At 38.7% G+C, this 15,625-nt stretch overlaps 1 protein-coding gene across 2 annotated transcripts in view; it reads left to right on the forward strand.

The window, feature by feature from the left end:
• PPHLN1 (periphilin 1) overlaps positions 1-15,625 on the forward strand; it is a 67,404-nt gene that overhangs the window by 44,792 nt on the left and 6,987 nt on the right. The window contains exon 10 of one of the 2 annotated variants that reach the window (XM_050988044.1): positions 3,082-3,195. The exons of the other annotated variant lie outside the window; for it this stretch is intronic. Within the exon in view, the coding sequence (XP_050844001.1) occupies positions 3,082-3,162 (81 nt within the window). The 3' untranslated portion in view covers positions 3,163-3,195. Of the gene's footprint in view, positions 1-3,081; positions 3,196-15,625 lie in introns of those variants that run through there. 2 annotated transcript variants of the gene reach the window in all.

The raw sequence follows: 15,625 nt of genomic DNA on the forward strand, positions 1-15,625 counted from the left end.
TTTGAAAAAAACACAGAAAGTGAATAGTGACAAAATTGAGTGGGTCATGTGTTGTTCCTGGTTCTTTACTGTCTCGTGCTTCTTGAGAAGCAGTGTTCATACATTAATTTTCTGCACTATTGAACTCCAAGTACTGCTCTGAATGACACTGATAACCTGTAATACATGGGTTTGATACTGTTTCTTCAAGGTTTAATTTGTTAACAATCTTTCCCCTTCTCCTTACTCCAGATAGCTTAAGTACTTGGTTTTATTACAGCATAAAATGTTCTACTTAGCTGTGTACTGTGTGCTTACTTGATCACAACTATACACCTCACAAGCAGTTCACCACTTTTGAATAGTAAATAATTCATGTATTAACTTTTTTGGTCACATGCTACCTAAATTAAAAAAAAATACACTTAAGCATTTTTAAACACAAAATCATACATAGATTAGGATATGCTGACACAAGCTTTTCAGTGATCATCTCCAACTGGAAATTTGCCCATTTTATTATGTTTCTTCTTCACTTGGCTTCCTGGAGAAACTATCTTATGCAATCTCAGTATCTGTGCTGTGTATCTTTTGACTCTATTGTCTGATTTCAACTAAATTCAATTTAGGCATAAACTGAGATGATTAGTTGTTACAAGCATTATGAAAATAGGCAGTAACAGAAACTGTATGAGTTCCAGTGGAGACTATATTATGATTGCATCCCATCATCAAGAAGCCCCTTAAGCAAGTGCTGCAGTCAAAACCAACCTGTAGCACTGCAGACTTCAGCTGCACGTTACAAAGAGTTTGGTGGCAACCACAGTTTGAGGAATTTAATCCCTGTTTTGTATTGTTCCCTGTGCTGGCACAGTAGTCTTTGTGGGGCTTGACCATGAATCAGATCAGAAAAAAAAAAAAAAGAATTTGTGGACACTTACTTAACTAGTTCTCTTAAGCACAGTGTGCTTCCTTAAATGCGCCTGCTGCTACAAGACAGTAGCCAGCCTGTGCTGTGTGCTGAGCCACTACTGTCTCTGAACATTCAGTATCCTGAAAGTACTGCTTTAGACACAGTATTTAATCATCAGGCAGAAATCTATAGAAAGCTGTAGCCTTTGATGGTATTTACACAGGAACTGTTTATTCTTATCACAGGGAAGATTAAACTTGAATAAGTTTTTGTTCAATTTCTAAAGCTGCCATGACCAGAACTGTCATCTTCCTTTAAGACACCTCAACATCTCCTAACATTGACAAGATTGGTTGTACATATTTTTGAGAATTAACTCACTTGGAAGCACTAGTGCATCATTAAACACCCTCTGAACAGCCCCTTTCACCTGGCCTTTTGGGGCCAGACTTTTATTTATTGTGAAGCAAGCTGGCCCCTAAGTTCTTGGAACTATTTCTAGCTGAGGAATGAGGTGACCTCGGAGTTGGAGGGTGGAGGATATCTGGAAGAGATGAAAGGATTTATGGTGACAGGAGAGGTAGGGTTAGTAACTGAGTGTGGGAAGCAATGAACAAGGGTGGGACTGGACTTGCAGTTGAAAAAAAAAAAAGATTTTTGCCAAGATCAGGAACTGCAGCCAAGAGGGTGGGGGAAGGAATGAGATGGGGAACATGGGTGGAGATGGGAATTAATTCCACAGAAGCTCTAAAGCCCGTGGGCAAATGCAGTGGAGTTTCTCCCTGGCTGGAGGGTGGAGACGCTACATCATGCAAGAAAACCTGCTGCTATTCCTGGTGCCAGAAACAAGTGGGGAGCAGTCAGGTGCTTCCAGCTTGGTGTCTTCCTCTCTGCGTGCCCTCGAGGTGTCTGCAGGAAGCTACAATTGTAAGGCAGGAAATGCAGCGTTCCTGCAGCAAGTACCTGGAGTGGCTTACTAAAAAATTTTATAAACATGCCATTCACTGCTGTTGTATTTGTCATCAACTAGGATGTAAATGTAATGTAACTTAATGTAAAAATGAGGTTTTTAGTAAATTATTAATCTGCTTACCCAAGTGTAGGTCTAGCCATAGCTCAAAAATGCTCTGACAAATTTTTTTAAATGGTTTTCATAGTTTTTGTCAAATTTACTCTTAGACATCACAAGAGCTCACTGTACAGTTTTACTTTTTCTTATGTTGGTATAGAAGAAGATTTCTTGCGACTATGCTTTTGCTAAAATCAGAAGCTGAGATAAACAAATAATTATCTGGTGTCTCATGACCCAGATAAGTTACTAAAAAACCCTGTACTTCAGGAGTGCTTCTTTCTACTTTAAGCAGGATGGACTTTTTGCTACCCAGAAAAGCACGTATCATTATATTGAGCTGACTCTGAAGCTTTTAAATGTGTGTAGGTGTTACTCGTGTCACAGTAAGCAGCCAGAGCAGTGATCCCAAAGAGAAGTATCTCATCTACTGTAAAGGTTGTTCTAAGTATTCTTACCAAAACATATGTGCATATTGCTGAGGAGTTAAATTGAGATATGCAGAGGTCTGTTGGGGATAAAGTGCTGAGCTTGGTTTTGTCTCTTGTGGATCAACTAAGATTTTAAAAGAGGCAAGGACATTTAGCATGTTACCTGAGTATGAATACTCAGTGTCTGGTGTCAGGTGAGGTTTTATGGATGTAAGAATAGAAACTTCCACTGGTGTGTTTGCAGTTAATTTCACTATGTATCACTCAGCAGGTAGGTGTAACTAGTAAGCAAGTAGTTTTTTACTGTATTCCTTAAAGCTGCTGTATTACATATTACATTAAAGCTCTGAAAGAACATGTGTGCATATGTACATTATATATACAGTGGGCAGTGTTTCCTTTCTTTAGATAATGTTTCCATGCAGTTATGGAAACTGCATATAATTTTGCTTATAATTTCCTGTTTGGTAGAAATGCAAGAAATGTAAATGCATTTCTGTAATGAGGTAATGCAAAAATGTTCACATAATTCAATTGACTTAAAATATTTTTCAATGAATTTTTGATTTTTCAGGGTACTAGGGTTGTATGAGAGCTTGAGTAAATACTTGCTAAGGGGATGGGGAGGACTCAGATAAAATTGTGGGAGGAGTGAAGGTAGTCAGAGGTAGTAATGCTTCCTTTCTTAGGTATGTGTTGGCCAGCTGCAGGGTCTTTGGAGCAGCAAGAGTGATTTGACTTTGTCCACAGTGCAGTTTGCTGAGCATTGATGAACTAAGGTGAATAAAGAAAACAGGTAAACAAGTGAAAAATATTAATACTAAGTTAAAATAGTATAAAGAGAGTAAGTTGATTATGTTAAAACTAAGCAATAGTTCTAAAATCAGGTTTAGGTGCATTGCAGCCAACAAATGGAAAGTGTTAGTCGTGCTTTCTTCATCAAAAGTGTAAGCTGTTGACTTACCCTGGAGAAGGCAACTTTTTTTTCCCCTTGAACGGTTGCTGTTATTATTTTACAAAGTCCATGGTACTCTTTAATATATAAATAAATAAAGATTAAATAATTCTTTGTTTAGTATGTAAATAAATTCTTTGTGTACACTTATCCTTGAAACAGCAAAATTCTGTACCAGCTGATTTAAAAATAGAAAGTTTGCAATGTTTATCCCTTTAAGTGATTTGAAGGAACAACAAGCCCACTGGACTTTCTAACTTTAATGAGAGTATCATTCATTTTCATTGTTGTTTTTTATTTAATTTGGCTTGCTCTGTTCTGAGTAATTAAATATTTTTTCTTTATTTAATTCTGATTCCAGACAGCATAGTTCAGTCTTTATTAGCATGACCTGTTCAGGTTTTTTTGGTCTTGGTTTTTTTATTTGTTGGTTTGTGTTTAGTTGGGTATTTTTAGTTGTTTGTGGGGGTTTTTTGATGTTATTGGGGGCGGTGTTTGTGTTTTGTGAATTCTGGAAGGCTATGTGAAGGAAGGAATGCCTTATTTTTCAGGATATGTTTATATGAATCACCTCTGTGTATTCTGTATCTTTGAGAACACGTGGTAATTTTGTATGATGTAAGGTTAAAAGGTAAATGATATGGTACTGTTGTTTTTGGCTAGTGCATTAAAGTGTTTGACCTTTAGTAACCTGTCTTTATCTTAGGCAGTAAACAGTTTAGTTCTGCTTATCAAAAGAGACTTCACTGCTCTCTTTCCATGCTGTTCTCATCCAAAACACACTGTATCAATCTGGCATCAGTAGACTTTATCAGCAGCAGCTATATTCTGTTTAGAGATTAGACATAAAAAGTTTATGTTGTAACAGTACATTTTATTCAGTGAAAATTTTCATTTGTAGTTCAGTGGTTTCCAATTTCATTATCTAGATTAGATCTTCTTTTGTACTACCTCCTTATTACCTTACTCTTTCCCACAATTTTAGCTGTTTGACTTGAAAGTACTTTGTTTGGTGTCACTGTAAAGTGAGTTATTTTAGACTATTCACACTATACCTTATGTCTGTCTAAAGGTAAGGTTAAAATGGCAAAGTAAGTATCTTTGCAGATTTTTGACAGATTTTCTAATTATTTGGGGATCCCTTCAAATCATAACATGGTGGCAGTAACTTGAAACTTGATTAAGTGTTCAGTTAAACAAGTCCCCCATACCTTCAGTAGTCTGTGTGATTTACCAAAGTGAAGTTCGACACATTAGAGTATTGGCCAGAGGCAGAATTTGCTGTATCTCTGAAGTGGCCATAATTGATAATGCTGCTGGTGATGCTCAACAAATCTGTAACCTGTAGGAAGCTGATGGAGTTTGAGGGCAGCTGCTAGTTTGTTCTGGCTATTTTTTTTTCATTGACTTGTTAATTTACATGATGTTTTACTGTTGTTACTAGTAAACAAATACTGTTACCATAATCAGCCTCCCTGTTTATAGTTGTAGTAAATAGGATATTCCATGAACTAAATCTAAGAAGACTGAGTCTAGACTGCTTGTATCCTTGTGTCAGCATTAGTGTGTCTGGCAGGACCAGGGCAGTGATTGTCCTCCTGTACTGGGCACTGAGGCGAATCCTATGTCCAGTTCTGGGCCCCTCACTACAAGAAGGACATTGAGCAGCTGGAGCTTGTCTGGAGAAGGGCAACAGACCTCATAAAGGGGCTGAAAGTCAGTTCTTATGAGGAGCAGCTGAGAGAGCTGGGGGTGTTTATCCTGGAGAAAAAGAGGCTCAGGGGGGACCTTATCACTCTACAACTGCCTGAAAGGAGATTTTAGCCAAGTGGGGATCAGTCTCTTCTCACAGGTAGCAAATGACTTGACAAGAGGAAATGGCCCCAAGTTGCACCAGGGGAGGTGTGGGTTTGCTATCAGGAGGAATTCACCAAAACAGTTGTCAGACATTGGAACAGGGTGCCCAGTAGAGTGGTGGAATCACTATCCATGGTGGTATTTGAAAGATGTGTAGATGTGGCACTTAGGAACAAGGTTTAGTGGTGCACTTGCCAGTGTTATGTTTACAGCTGGACTCAATCTTAAAGGTCATCCTTAATGATTCTGTGATTCTGAGTTTTATCTTCCGAGTATTGGAAATATCTCTGTTACTTTTTGATTTGGTGGATTTGTTGCATCATGCTGCTACCAAAATTCGTGGGTGTCAGGCATCACAGAAAGCTGCTCTAAGCTGTCTGAAAAATACAGAGCTAAAGCTCTCAAAAAGAAACCCCAGCACAGAACAGTGTTTGATGATCCCAGTTTCTTCTCTTTTTTTATAAGAACAAATTGAAGCCAGACTCAAAAAGAATCAAAGCTTTTCAGTGTATGCCAGAATCGGAAGACAAGCAAGCACTTCAAAAAGTCATGAGTGTGTTCGCATATCTTGCCAAGTTTGCTCCCAGTCTGTCCTCTGTCAATTCACCCACCCCATCAGACAACTTCTGGAAAATGTTCAGTGACACTGGGTTGAATAGGGCACAAGACATTCCTTGAATGAGTTTGATAGGTAACAGTTCTTGTGCTGAAATGCTGCAGCATTGTGTAACTATCTCATTAAGAAAAGCTTGAAAAGAGACTGCAGAGAGCCAGTGTTCTTAGAAGGTGTTTTTAGGTACAAAATGGACTTCTTTTTCACAATGAAAAAGACAAGTGATTTCCAAGCTCTTTTGAGCCAGCTAATCGCTGTAATTCTTCAGTATTACTTATGACTATAACCCAAACTTATTGAATAATTAATTCCAAGTACCATGGGATACAATCAGTAGTACATCCACTCAGTAAATGCAGAACTTGTACTGCATTCCCTTGGGATCACAGCTGGTAATAGCTGCCCTAAGACACGATTTACTAACCGTAAAAAACAATCTCTACTCCTTGTGGCTTTCTTTTTAGGGAGATCCTGTGGCTTTCTTTTTAGGGAGAGACATGCTTTCTGTTTTTACCAATTTTTGGATCAGATTTCTGCTTCCAAATCAATGTGAAAATAACTTGAATTGTGGGAACAGATTTAGAAGGAGAGTTTGTGTGTTGAAGGAAGGAATTAACATACTTAAAATAAGAAATGAGGCTTCATCATACAGGTTCTCTGACCTACTCCAGCCCCAGCCATTGTGTCAGCTTCACATTCTGTTTCTGTAGATATTTTGTATTTGACTGAAGTTACATACTAAGATATGCAAACATTTAAACACAGATCCTGTGTGCTCTGTCAGTCTGGTTTAGGTGAAAGTTCTTTGAGTGATTCCAGATGAGCTCAAGGTGGACACATGAGTGTAAAAGTATAGATAAATGTCCTCTTCAGATGTCATCCATGGCTGCTCATCACTTTCTCACCCAGGATAGGTGATTCCTCCCTGCAGCCCAGCTGATGTCCTAGCATGTGACCTAATCAAACTGGTTTTGCCTAAGAATTCATTTTAGAAGTAGTCCTGCATATTTCTGGCTCACACAAACAAGTGGGGTGATGGTTTCTGGCATAGGGATGCTGACAGCTGGGAAAGGGGAATAGCTTTTTCAGCTGACACAGCTGCATGTGGAAAAATTATATCTATCCACAAGCTAAGAAAAGATTAGAAATGTATTCCAAAATAATATACTTTTTTGTTTATTTTGTTTTAGATTTGAAATGAGTACTTAAATTCAATGATGACTGGCTATTTCAAAGGTAAAGGCAAGACAGTGACTTGGACTTGAAAAAAATTTGATTCATTATTGAGGCACTAATAAAACTGATTTATGAGGCTAATATTATGTGTGAAGTAATTCAAAACCTTCAGAAGCAGTAAGGTTTAGCATAAACTAAGCCATAAAATGTTGGTAATCGAAGTAATTGTTTTTCTTCTTGCAGCTGTTGCTTTTCTTTTCTGAGAAGCTGTCCATTACACATAGTAGTTTACTTGTTTTGTGTAGTATTTTCTTTATGCTGCATATGTGATGAAAAAACCTACCCTTTGGCTTGCAGTTCCACACTTGCTTTAGCATTTTTTTAACCATTAAAGAAGAAATTCAAGTTGCTCTTTATATAATAATGGGGAGGAAATCTTCTCTTGTAAGGACTAGTTCTTAAACTCATAGATCCACCAGCTTTGAATTTGTATTAGCAATGCTGCTGCCAGTTAATTGTGCAACTAATCTGCTCAGAGTTGCTCTTAATTGGAAATAAAGGGTTGTTGGATTTTTTGTTTGTTTGTCTTTATTACTGCTTATTTTCATTGTGCAATTGGACAAAATACAGGCAATCCACACCTCAGGATAAAATGCTATCTTGCCCATTCACAAAAATGAGCCCACTTAATGCAGAATGTTGTTGAGTCTGAAAATATTTGTAGCTGAGGATATTTGTTGAGATTGAAAGTGGGATGACTTTTGCTGAGGGAAAACTAAGTCATCACAAGTCAGTTTTGGGTAAAATCAAAAGCATAATTTTTGATCTTGACTTCAACACAGTCAATCTGTGTGGATTTTGAACTGCAGTATATTTCATACAAAATATTTGTCTGGTTTTATGACAAGAAAGATTGGTTTGTCATTTTATTGTTGCTGTTAATATACAGCCCATTCTGCTGGAGCTTAAATGAGTATCACTTTCTTTTATGGTCAGTGGATGTAACTGAAAATTATTTAAAGCATTTTTAACAAGACAATTAACACAGGGTCTTTTGCAGATAAACTTCACCCTTCCTGTTTTGGATGGAGCAATAACTTTACTGTGGATCAGATTTAGGAAGTGGCTTTCCATCAATTCAGTATTTTATAAATAAAAAGTTGTAGGGTGAGGCCCTTCCTTTGGCATGAAGCTGATTATTTCCTGTTTAATCCTAAACTGGTGTATTTCAACTAATGGAAGTTTCCTAGCATCTCTTGGAGAGGAGAATTTTTTGTTTTCATTTATGCTCCTACAAAAACACAGTTTCTATGTTTGCATATTATTATAGAACATAGAGAAATTATTAGATATATAAATAGTTACCCTTTTACAACTTTTGGACAGTTGTTTGTACCATGGCATTCTTAAACATACAGCTGGGTATTCTTATACATGAGCTGCAAAGATGTCATTGACACATCTTCAAGACATCATCAGTCCTTCCAGTGAGTTTTAGAAACTGATCAATTGTAATTGCAATGCCTTTTTTGATTTCATATTTATCATCTCCTTGCACAAGGCAAACACTTCCTATAAGAGGCAGAATTTAAACTTGTACTGCTGTTTTACCGAAGGAACACACAAGTTAATATATGAAGTAACTCTACCCTCATCCAACACATCTGTTGTAAAGAAGCCTATGAAATCAAGGCCACACACAAACTGGTCTCCAAGGGCCTGTAGTTGGTGTTAAAATGCTGTTATTATGTGGTCTGATTGGTTTAGTAAAGAATAATCTCCAGTAAAACCATGTAACATAATAGTCCTTGCTCTCCCACATGGGAGCTACTTCTGCTTGACTAAGCAAGACATTTCTTGAAGAAGTAATAACGCACTTGTTCTTGCCAAAATGTACCATTAAATGAAGTGTATAATCATGTACATTTCTGTTGTGTACTAGTTCTTGTTCATTTAAACATTTGTGTCAAGTCCTCCACCATAGTATTAAAAAAATAGTAAACACATGGATTTCCTAGCAATATATTTAAAATAAATTCTTGCTCCTTGTTGAAAACTTGTGTGTAGTAGTTTTAAAGCAGTGAATAACTACTTAGACTTTTTAAGTTTTCATAAATGAAGACTTTCTTTTCTAAGTAGTGCCAACTTTTGCTATGATTGGTCTGAATTATAACAGCTTTGCTCTACAGATCTGTCCTTGGATAGCCACAGCTATAAACAGGTACTGCACTTGCTGAGGGATTTCACATTTTTATTGCTTTTTAATGACTTTATTCTTTAGGTCTCCTCAACAGTGTCATACAAAAGCTCTACGTTCATTTTTAGGTTCCTCTATAAGCATTGAGCAAAGGCACAAAAAGGTGTAACTTTTTGTTTGGATGGTGAAGGGAAGAACAAGGGAGTTGAGGCAGTGTGCAGGCTGTCTGCAGAGATGACTGCAGGTATGACTGCAGCGAGGAGCTGAGCCCTGCTCAGCAGCAGCTGTGGGCAGAGTCCTGTGGCATGGGCAGCCATGGGATGCTGGAGGCAGCTGCAGGCTCTCCCAAGCAGTGGTGGGCTCCAAACCACGCAGACCCTGTGGCTTCAGAGGGCTCTAATCCACTCAAACTCCCTGGCTTCAGTGGGCTCCAATCCATGCAGACCCCGTGGCTTCAGTGGGCTCCAATCCACGCAGACCCAGTGGCTTTGGTGGGCTCCGGTCCATGCAGACCCCGTGGCTTCAGAGGGCTCCAGTCCATGCAGACCCAGTGGCTTCAGTGGGCTCCAGTCCATGCAGACCCAGTGGCTTCGGTGGGCTCCAGTCCATGCAGACCCCGTGGCTTCAGTGGGCTCCAGTCCATGCAGACCCAGTGGCTTCAGTGGGCTCCAGTCCATGCAGACCCCATGGCTTCAGTGGGCTCCAGTCCATGCAGACCCCAGTGGCTTCAGTGGGCTCCAGTCCATGCAGACCCCATGGCTTCAGAGGGCTTCAGTCCATGCAGACCCAGTGGCTTCAGTGGGCTCCAGTCCATGCAGACCCCGTGGCTTCAGTGGGCTCCAGTCCATGCAGACCCCATGGCTTTGCTGTAACTGCTCGGCTGTCAGCAGGGGCAGTGGTGCTATGGAGCACAGCGGTGTCTAGATGGTGTCTTGAGCTTAAGCTGGAGGTAATGGATTCACACAGGTCAATAATTCGGCCCACATGTTTTCTGCTCAGTGTGTCTAAAAGACCAGACTTGTGTCTCAGGACCCAAGCCAACTCTTGAAGATTTTCAGTCTTGAAAATGTATTTGTAAACTCAGCAGAGTTGGTCACTGTTGACATAGACACCCACCCCTCAGTTTTACAGAGCACTTTTCATAGTAGCATTCTGCTTTTAAGCTTTTAAATGAAGGGGAAGCCTTGTGGTGGCATTGTTTCAGGTGCATGTCCTCTGTCAGATTAATTTAGGGAAAGGGATGAGTGATGCTGTGACCTAGAAGCAAAGTGCTGTAAACCAGCTGAACAGAAACACCCTGGCTCCCAGCACCCTCCCCTGCGCTTTGCTCACCTGCTGCCCCCATGTGTTGCCAATACTGGTCCTTGAGGACAAAGTGGAGTTCAAATCTGAATTCTTACCTATTTTTTAAAGTGAGGGCTCTATCAACATCTCTTCCACACAAGGGGCTTCCAGGAGACTTTTCAGTCAGATATTTAGTTGCCAAAAATGGTGAGCGTGATTTCTGAAAGTGGATTAAATCTATTGAAGTTCCTAAAAAGGAACCTGAAAGTTTTTTTGGAAAGAGAGGCAGAATTGCATTTAAGTGCAAATAAGTTGAATAATTTGCATATCTTCAGTAAGAAGCAGATTGACATGAAATTGTTCATTATTACATAATAGAGTAAATAACTTGTTTCCCCCAGTTTGCACTTCAATGAGTATCTAATTAGTCTATAAACACATTGATTAATGAGTGCAGAAAATATTACATAGATACAGGGCAAAATTGTTAGTGTGATTTTAAGAAAGGAGTAGAGTACATTTCTTGATATTTTATAGTTAAAATTGTACGCCATTGTAAACTGTATACTATCATAACCAAACATTGAATTTGTTCTATGGTTATTTAGTTTTTTGTAACCATAAAAAATAGTTCATTTTGGTTGAAAATCAGTTTTAAATTTCTTGATCATGTAAATTGTCTGCAAGTGGTTTAATGACAGTTCTGAGCATTCTTTGCACTGTGGAGCTATAAACTTATATTTTGTACTCATAAACATAACAGCAAAATTACATTGCCACTGTAGTGATGAGAATGTCTGTATACTCTTTTAGTAGAGGATTAATTAATTGTAGTTTGGAAGAGTAAATTTTGGATAAGTTAATGAAATCTAATTTACCTGGTTGAAAAAAAATTCCAAGATAACACATAAATAAATGAAAAAGAAGGGATCTGGGGAGAGATAATTCCTTTTAAAAGATGCCATTGACAAAGAAAAAGCTATGATAGCGGCATTTCAATTTTTAGTAGTTTCCCAATTTGCTTAAGCTTACATGCACAATTAAAATGCAAATTTGACTGCATATTCAGTCAGGTTAGAGTTAGGTCTACATTACAAAAAAAAAATCAGTATTGCTTTTAGTTAGGAGTAGAAGAAAATTAAATCTCATAGACTGTTCTCACCCATGCTATGAAAACCTGACACAGACGTGGCTTGGTTAATAGAAGACTGGTTTGTCAGACTCATTTTGGGTCTGCTGAGGAGGGGAAATAAGAATCTGGTTTATACCACCAGAGGGCTATACCAAACCAGCTATCATAGTTTAGGTGAGGGAACAAAAGCTGTTATCTCTGTCTGGTGTAGGGGGGGCCCTGGGGCATCATTGAAGTGCTGGAAATTTCCAGCAGGTTGCTCATGGAGTGTTTGGAATGGGCACAGTATGGCTTTCAAACTGGTGCTGTTCTTGTGCTCTGCATGTTGATGCTCTGCCTTTCAGTGAGAAATCAAACAACTACCAATGAGAATGTTGCTCCTTTCCTCCTTGCATGGAGTATTTGATACTTGTGGGAAATATGCCCTTAGTAACTGAAAAGCTTCTGTCTTCTCAAAGATAATATATTAAATGAGTACTTGTGTGAATCACAGATGCAGAATTGTGATTGCTGGGCGTGTTGGGTCTTCTCAAAGTGAGTTAGCATCTAAAGGTTGCAGGCTATTTAACGTGGTTTCTGAGCCTAGCTCCTTCCCCTGTGGTAACTGAGCCTTGGGGCTCTTTGGCCTTTGGATGAGGAGCTGAGAACAGGCATCTCTGAAGATGAGTACTGACTCACAGGCCCTGATGGTGGGCTGTGTACATATGGTGCAGGGCTGCTCAGAGAGTCTAGACTTGCGTCGTGTTGCTCTGAAGGAGTTCTGGTGGAGGCGAGAGAGTGTTAGATGAATCTTGAAATGTATGGAATGCCAAAAATACTTAAAAAAAAAAACACAGGAAAGGTTGTGAGGAAAAAGATCAAGATGTTGGAAATTACAGATTAAATCATGGGCATCAATTTCGCTTGCTAAATCATCATATCCACCTGATGGATGTGGTCTTTAACATGTTTGCTGGTCCTGCTTGTCTTTGTGAGCAGAAATACCCCTTTCTGCACTGGGATTTGCCTATCTCCTGCATGTAGCTGCTCAAGCCTGGCATATACAAGTCTCTGGAAGAATTCTTTTGAAGAGGCTTTCATATGTGCATGAATCCAAGAGCACTCAAAAAAAAATGCCACAGTGTCATATTCATTCAAAACCATATTTGGAGAGGAAAGTGTTTTAATACCTGCATATAAAATAAAGCAGATCCATTAGAACAGTTCTCCCAGAAATGAGAAGTGGAGATTCAGTTGAATCTTTTCTGAATCAGGAGAAATTTGCATCTCCCATTTGCTACTCAGTTCTACTTTCTACAAGCTGTGGAGATGTAAGATGCAGAGGCTAACTTTTGTATCCTAGTGAGACCAGTCTTCCAGAGAGTCATTCCAGTTATCAGAGAATTTCTGTCTTGTTTCCCTTTTCCTAAAACCCTGTTTAGAATATATACTGTGGTTTTAGCTGTTCTGAGTCACCTTGAGAAGTTACAAAAACTTCTTTGCACAGACTGTAGAGCTAATCTAGGGAAACTCAGTGCATGGGTTGAAATAAGGCTTGTCCTCATCCCTTTGAATACCATTATTTGGTCTTGCTGTTGAAATAAAGCTGGCCTGGTATGCAAGATTTTGAGATCAAGATTGCTCTTGTGATTCTTGTAGCCTGTAGTTATTTGCAGGGGAGGACATCCTAAGTTCTAATTTGCATTGTCATTACTGTTTATATTGTCCAACAGCTCTTTTGCACAAAGTGTATGTGTGGCTCTGGAGCAGTTTTGAAGCAAAACATGTGCTAGTCAGAAAATTATATGGACTCTGCAAGTGAGTAGTAGGCATGCAGTCAAGGTATTCCCTAGCCATGTGTAATTTCACCCATCAGCAAAGCCATTCACCTTTGATTTAAGCCAAGACCACTTTTAGATTATCATTGAAAGAGGGATACAGCAGTCAAAGATATGAGCAGTCCTCATGTGCTTGCTTCTGCCCCTCTTTCTTCTTGTTCAGAGGTTAACATTCCACAGCTGAGCTGGAAGAAGAGATTGTTTGGTATCCATAATTTTTTCCATGTCAGTGTCATTCGTTGTAATTCAAGACACTGTTGATGGCACTTTGAAGTTCACTGTGAAAATTTGGCATAGATGCTGATGAGGGAGTTCTCAAAAGTTTCATTCTGCCTGGGTTGTTCTTGGGCTTGATTGCCTCCAACCTGGGCAGCTGACATCTCCATTGCTCTAACTAGGTCTGGAAGTAAATGTCTTCTAGCTATATTTAAACAGCTCTAAGTGTAGATTTTGATTTAACTTTGTCAAATAAATGAGGTGTGTTCACTAACATATTGCAGGTGCATCACAACTTTATATTTGCATCAAGTACTTACACAGAGAATGGCACAGCAAAGGGCTGATCTCAGCCAGAGCCTCTATGGCCTTATCCTATAACGTTCTAAAATTCCATGAGAATAATATAAAAGTATGCATATTTGTGGTCCTGTGACCTCACAGATGCCAGATGTGCTGATTTTGGAAAACACTTCAAAGAACTTGAATTCAGCTTAAATACTTGCCATGCATAGGAGAAGCAAGAGTGCATATATCTATATATATATACAGATATTGATATATACAGTGTGTGTATATAAAATTCTGTTTACATATTTGGAAGTAGAACAGCTGTTTCTACTTCTTCTTCATCTACTTAGTACAGTTTTACATGCTCTTTCCATTATGCTGGTGCTGTAGCTTAGGTCAGAGAATGAGTGTGTGCTAGAGCCACGGTAAATGATCACCCCGTGGCTCTAGCTGTTTTCAGGATTATCTGATTTATATGTCAGACAGAATAATCATGTCATTGGTATCATTCTCTTTCTTGTTTTTCATTTAAAAAATGTTATTTCTTCTTTCTCCGCACATGGAATCATTTTCAGGTTTTAGTTCCAGATGTTTACAGACGAGCTTTCCATGGTCTGTGCTCAAAATCAATATCAGCTGGAATTTTAAACATAGAGTTATTTTCATATGTTGTTGAGTCACGAGTTCTTCCAGTATTTTTCTCCAACAGAGAGCTCTTTTTGCATGGTTGGAATCTTTTCTGCAGTTTTTTTTCTTCCTCAAGCATCGCATTCTCATCTTATTTGTCAGAAATAGCGTCCTTTTATTCTCTCTAAAGATAGGTATTAATGTCACGCCACCATTCCTCTTCTTTCAAGAGCTTTCAGTGCTTTCACAAATTTTTCAAGTAGTTGATTGTACCATTAAGCTGTAATTATTTAACATATTCTGTATTGATATTCTTGTAATTGATAATCGCCATTTCCTTCTGTAAAGCAAAGTAGCATATCTCTGAAAGTTGGTCATTGTGCCTTGACTTCAGATATAAACTATTTTGTGAAGTTCTCACTTAAAGACCATGGGTCACAGTTCTTTCAGTTGTGCTGATGCATCTGGTTTTAGAATTGAATCACTGAATCACATTAATGGGGGCAGGGGGGGAAAGTAATTTTAAAAGGGAACATCTCAGTGATGCAATTTACATTGCAGCTATACAAATAGATTTATCAGCACAATTGGGATGTTGCAGCTATACAAATAGATTTATCAGCACAATTGGGATGGAGGCAGCTTGTACCAGGAGGATCAGAATTAGCAGCTGGGGCAGAAAGCTTTTTGAGAGAAAATTGTACAATTATTGTTAGAGGAGCCAAGCTGTTTCCTTTGTTTTCTGTTGTTAGAAGTGCCTTCCTGCTCCACCTTTGCCCTCTTCCCCTAATTTAGGTAAATTCTATTTTTTAAAAGTCTTTAGTCACAAAATATTGAAAATGTTCATCTCTTAGGTTTAGTTTCCAGATTGCTGTGACAGCAAAGTGACTTCTGACTTCGGATTCAGTGATGACAAGGGCTCTGTTGATTCTCTTCCAAGTCTTCTTTTGTGAAAGTTTGGAAGAAAAATGTGCTTGGCTCAAGCTAGTATTTATATGCTAAGAGTCAGAGAATTTCATCTGGGCTAGTTCTTTGTGGGAGAAGTAGCAGGTAGCACTATTTGCCTTT

Source organism: Serinus canaria, chromosome 1A (genome assembly GCF_022539315.1).
Source record: "Serinus canaria isolate serCan28SL12 chromosome 1A, serCan2020, whole genome shotgun sequence".
NCBI lineage: Eukaryota > Metazoa > Chordata > Aves > Passeriformes > Fringillidae > Serinus > Serinus canaria.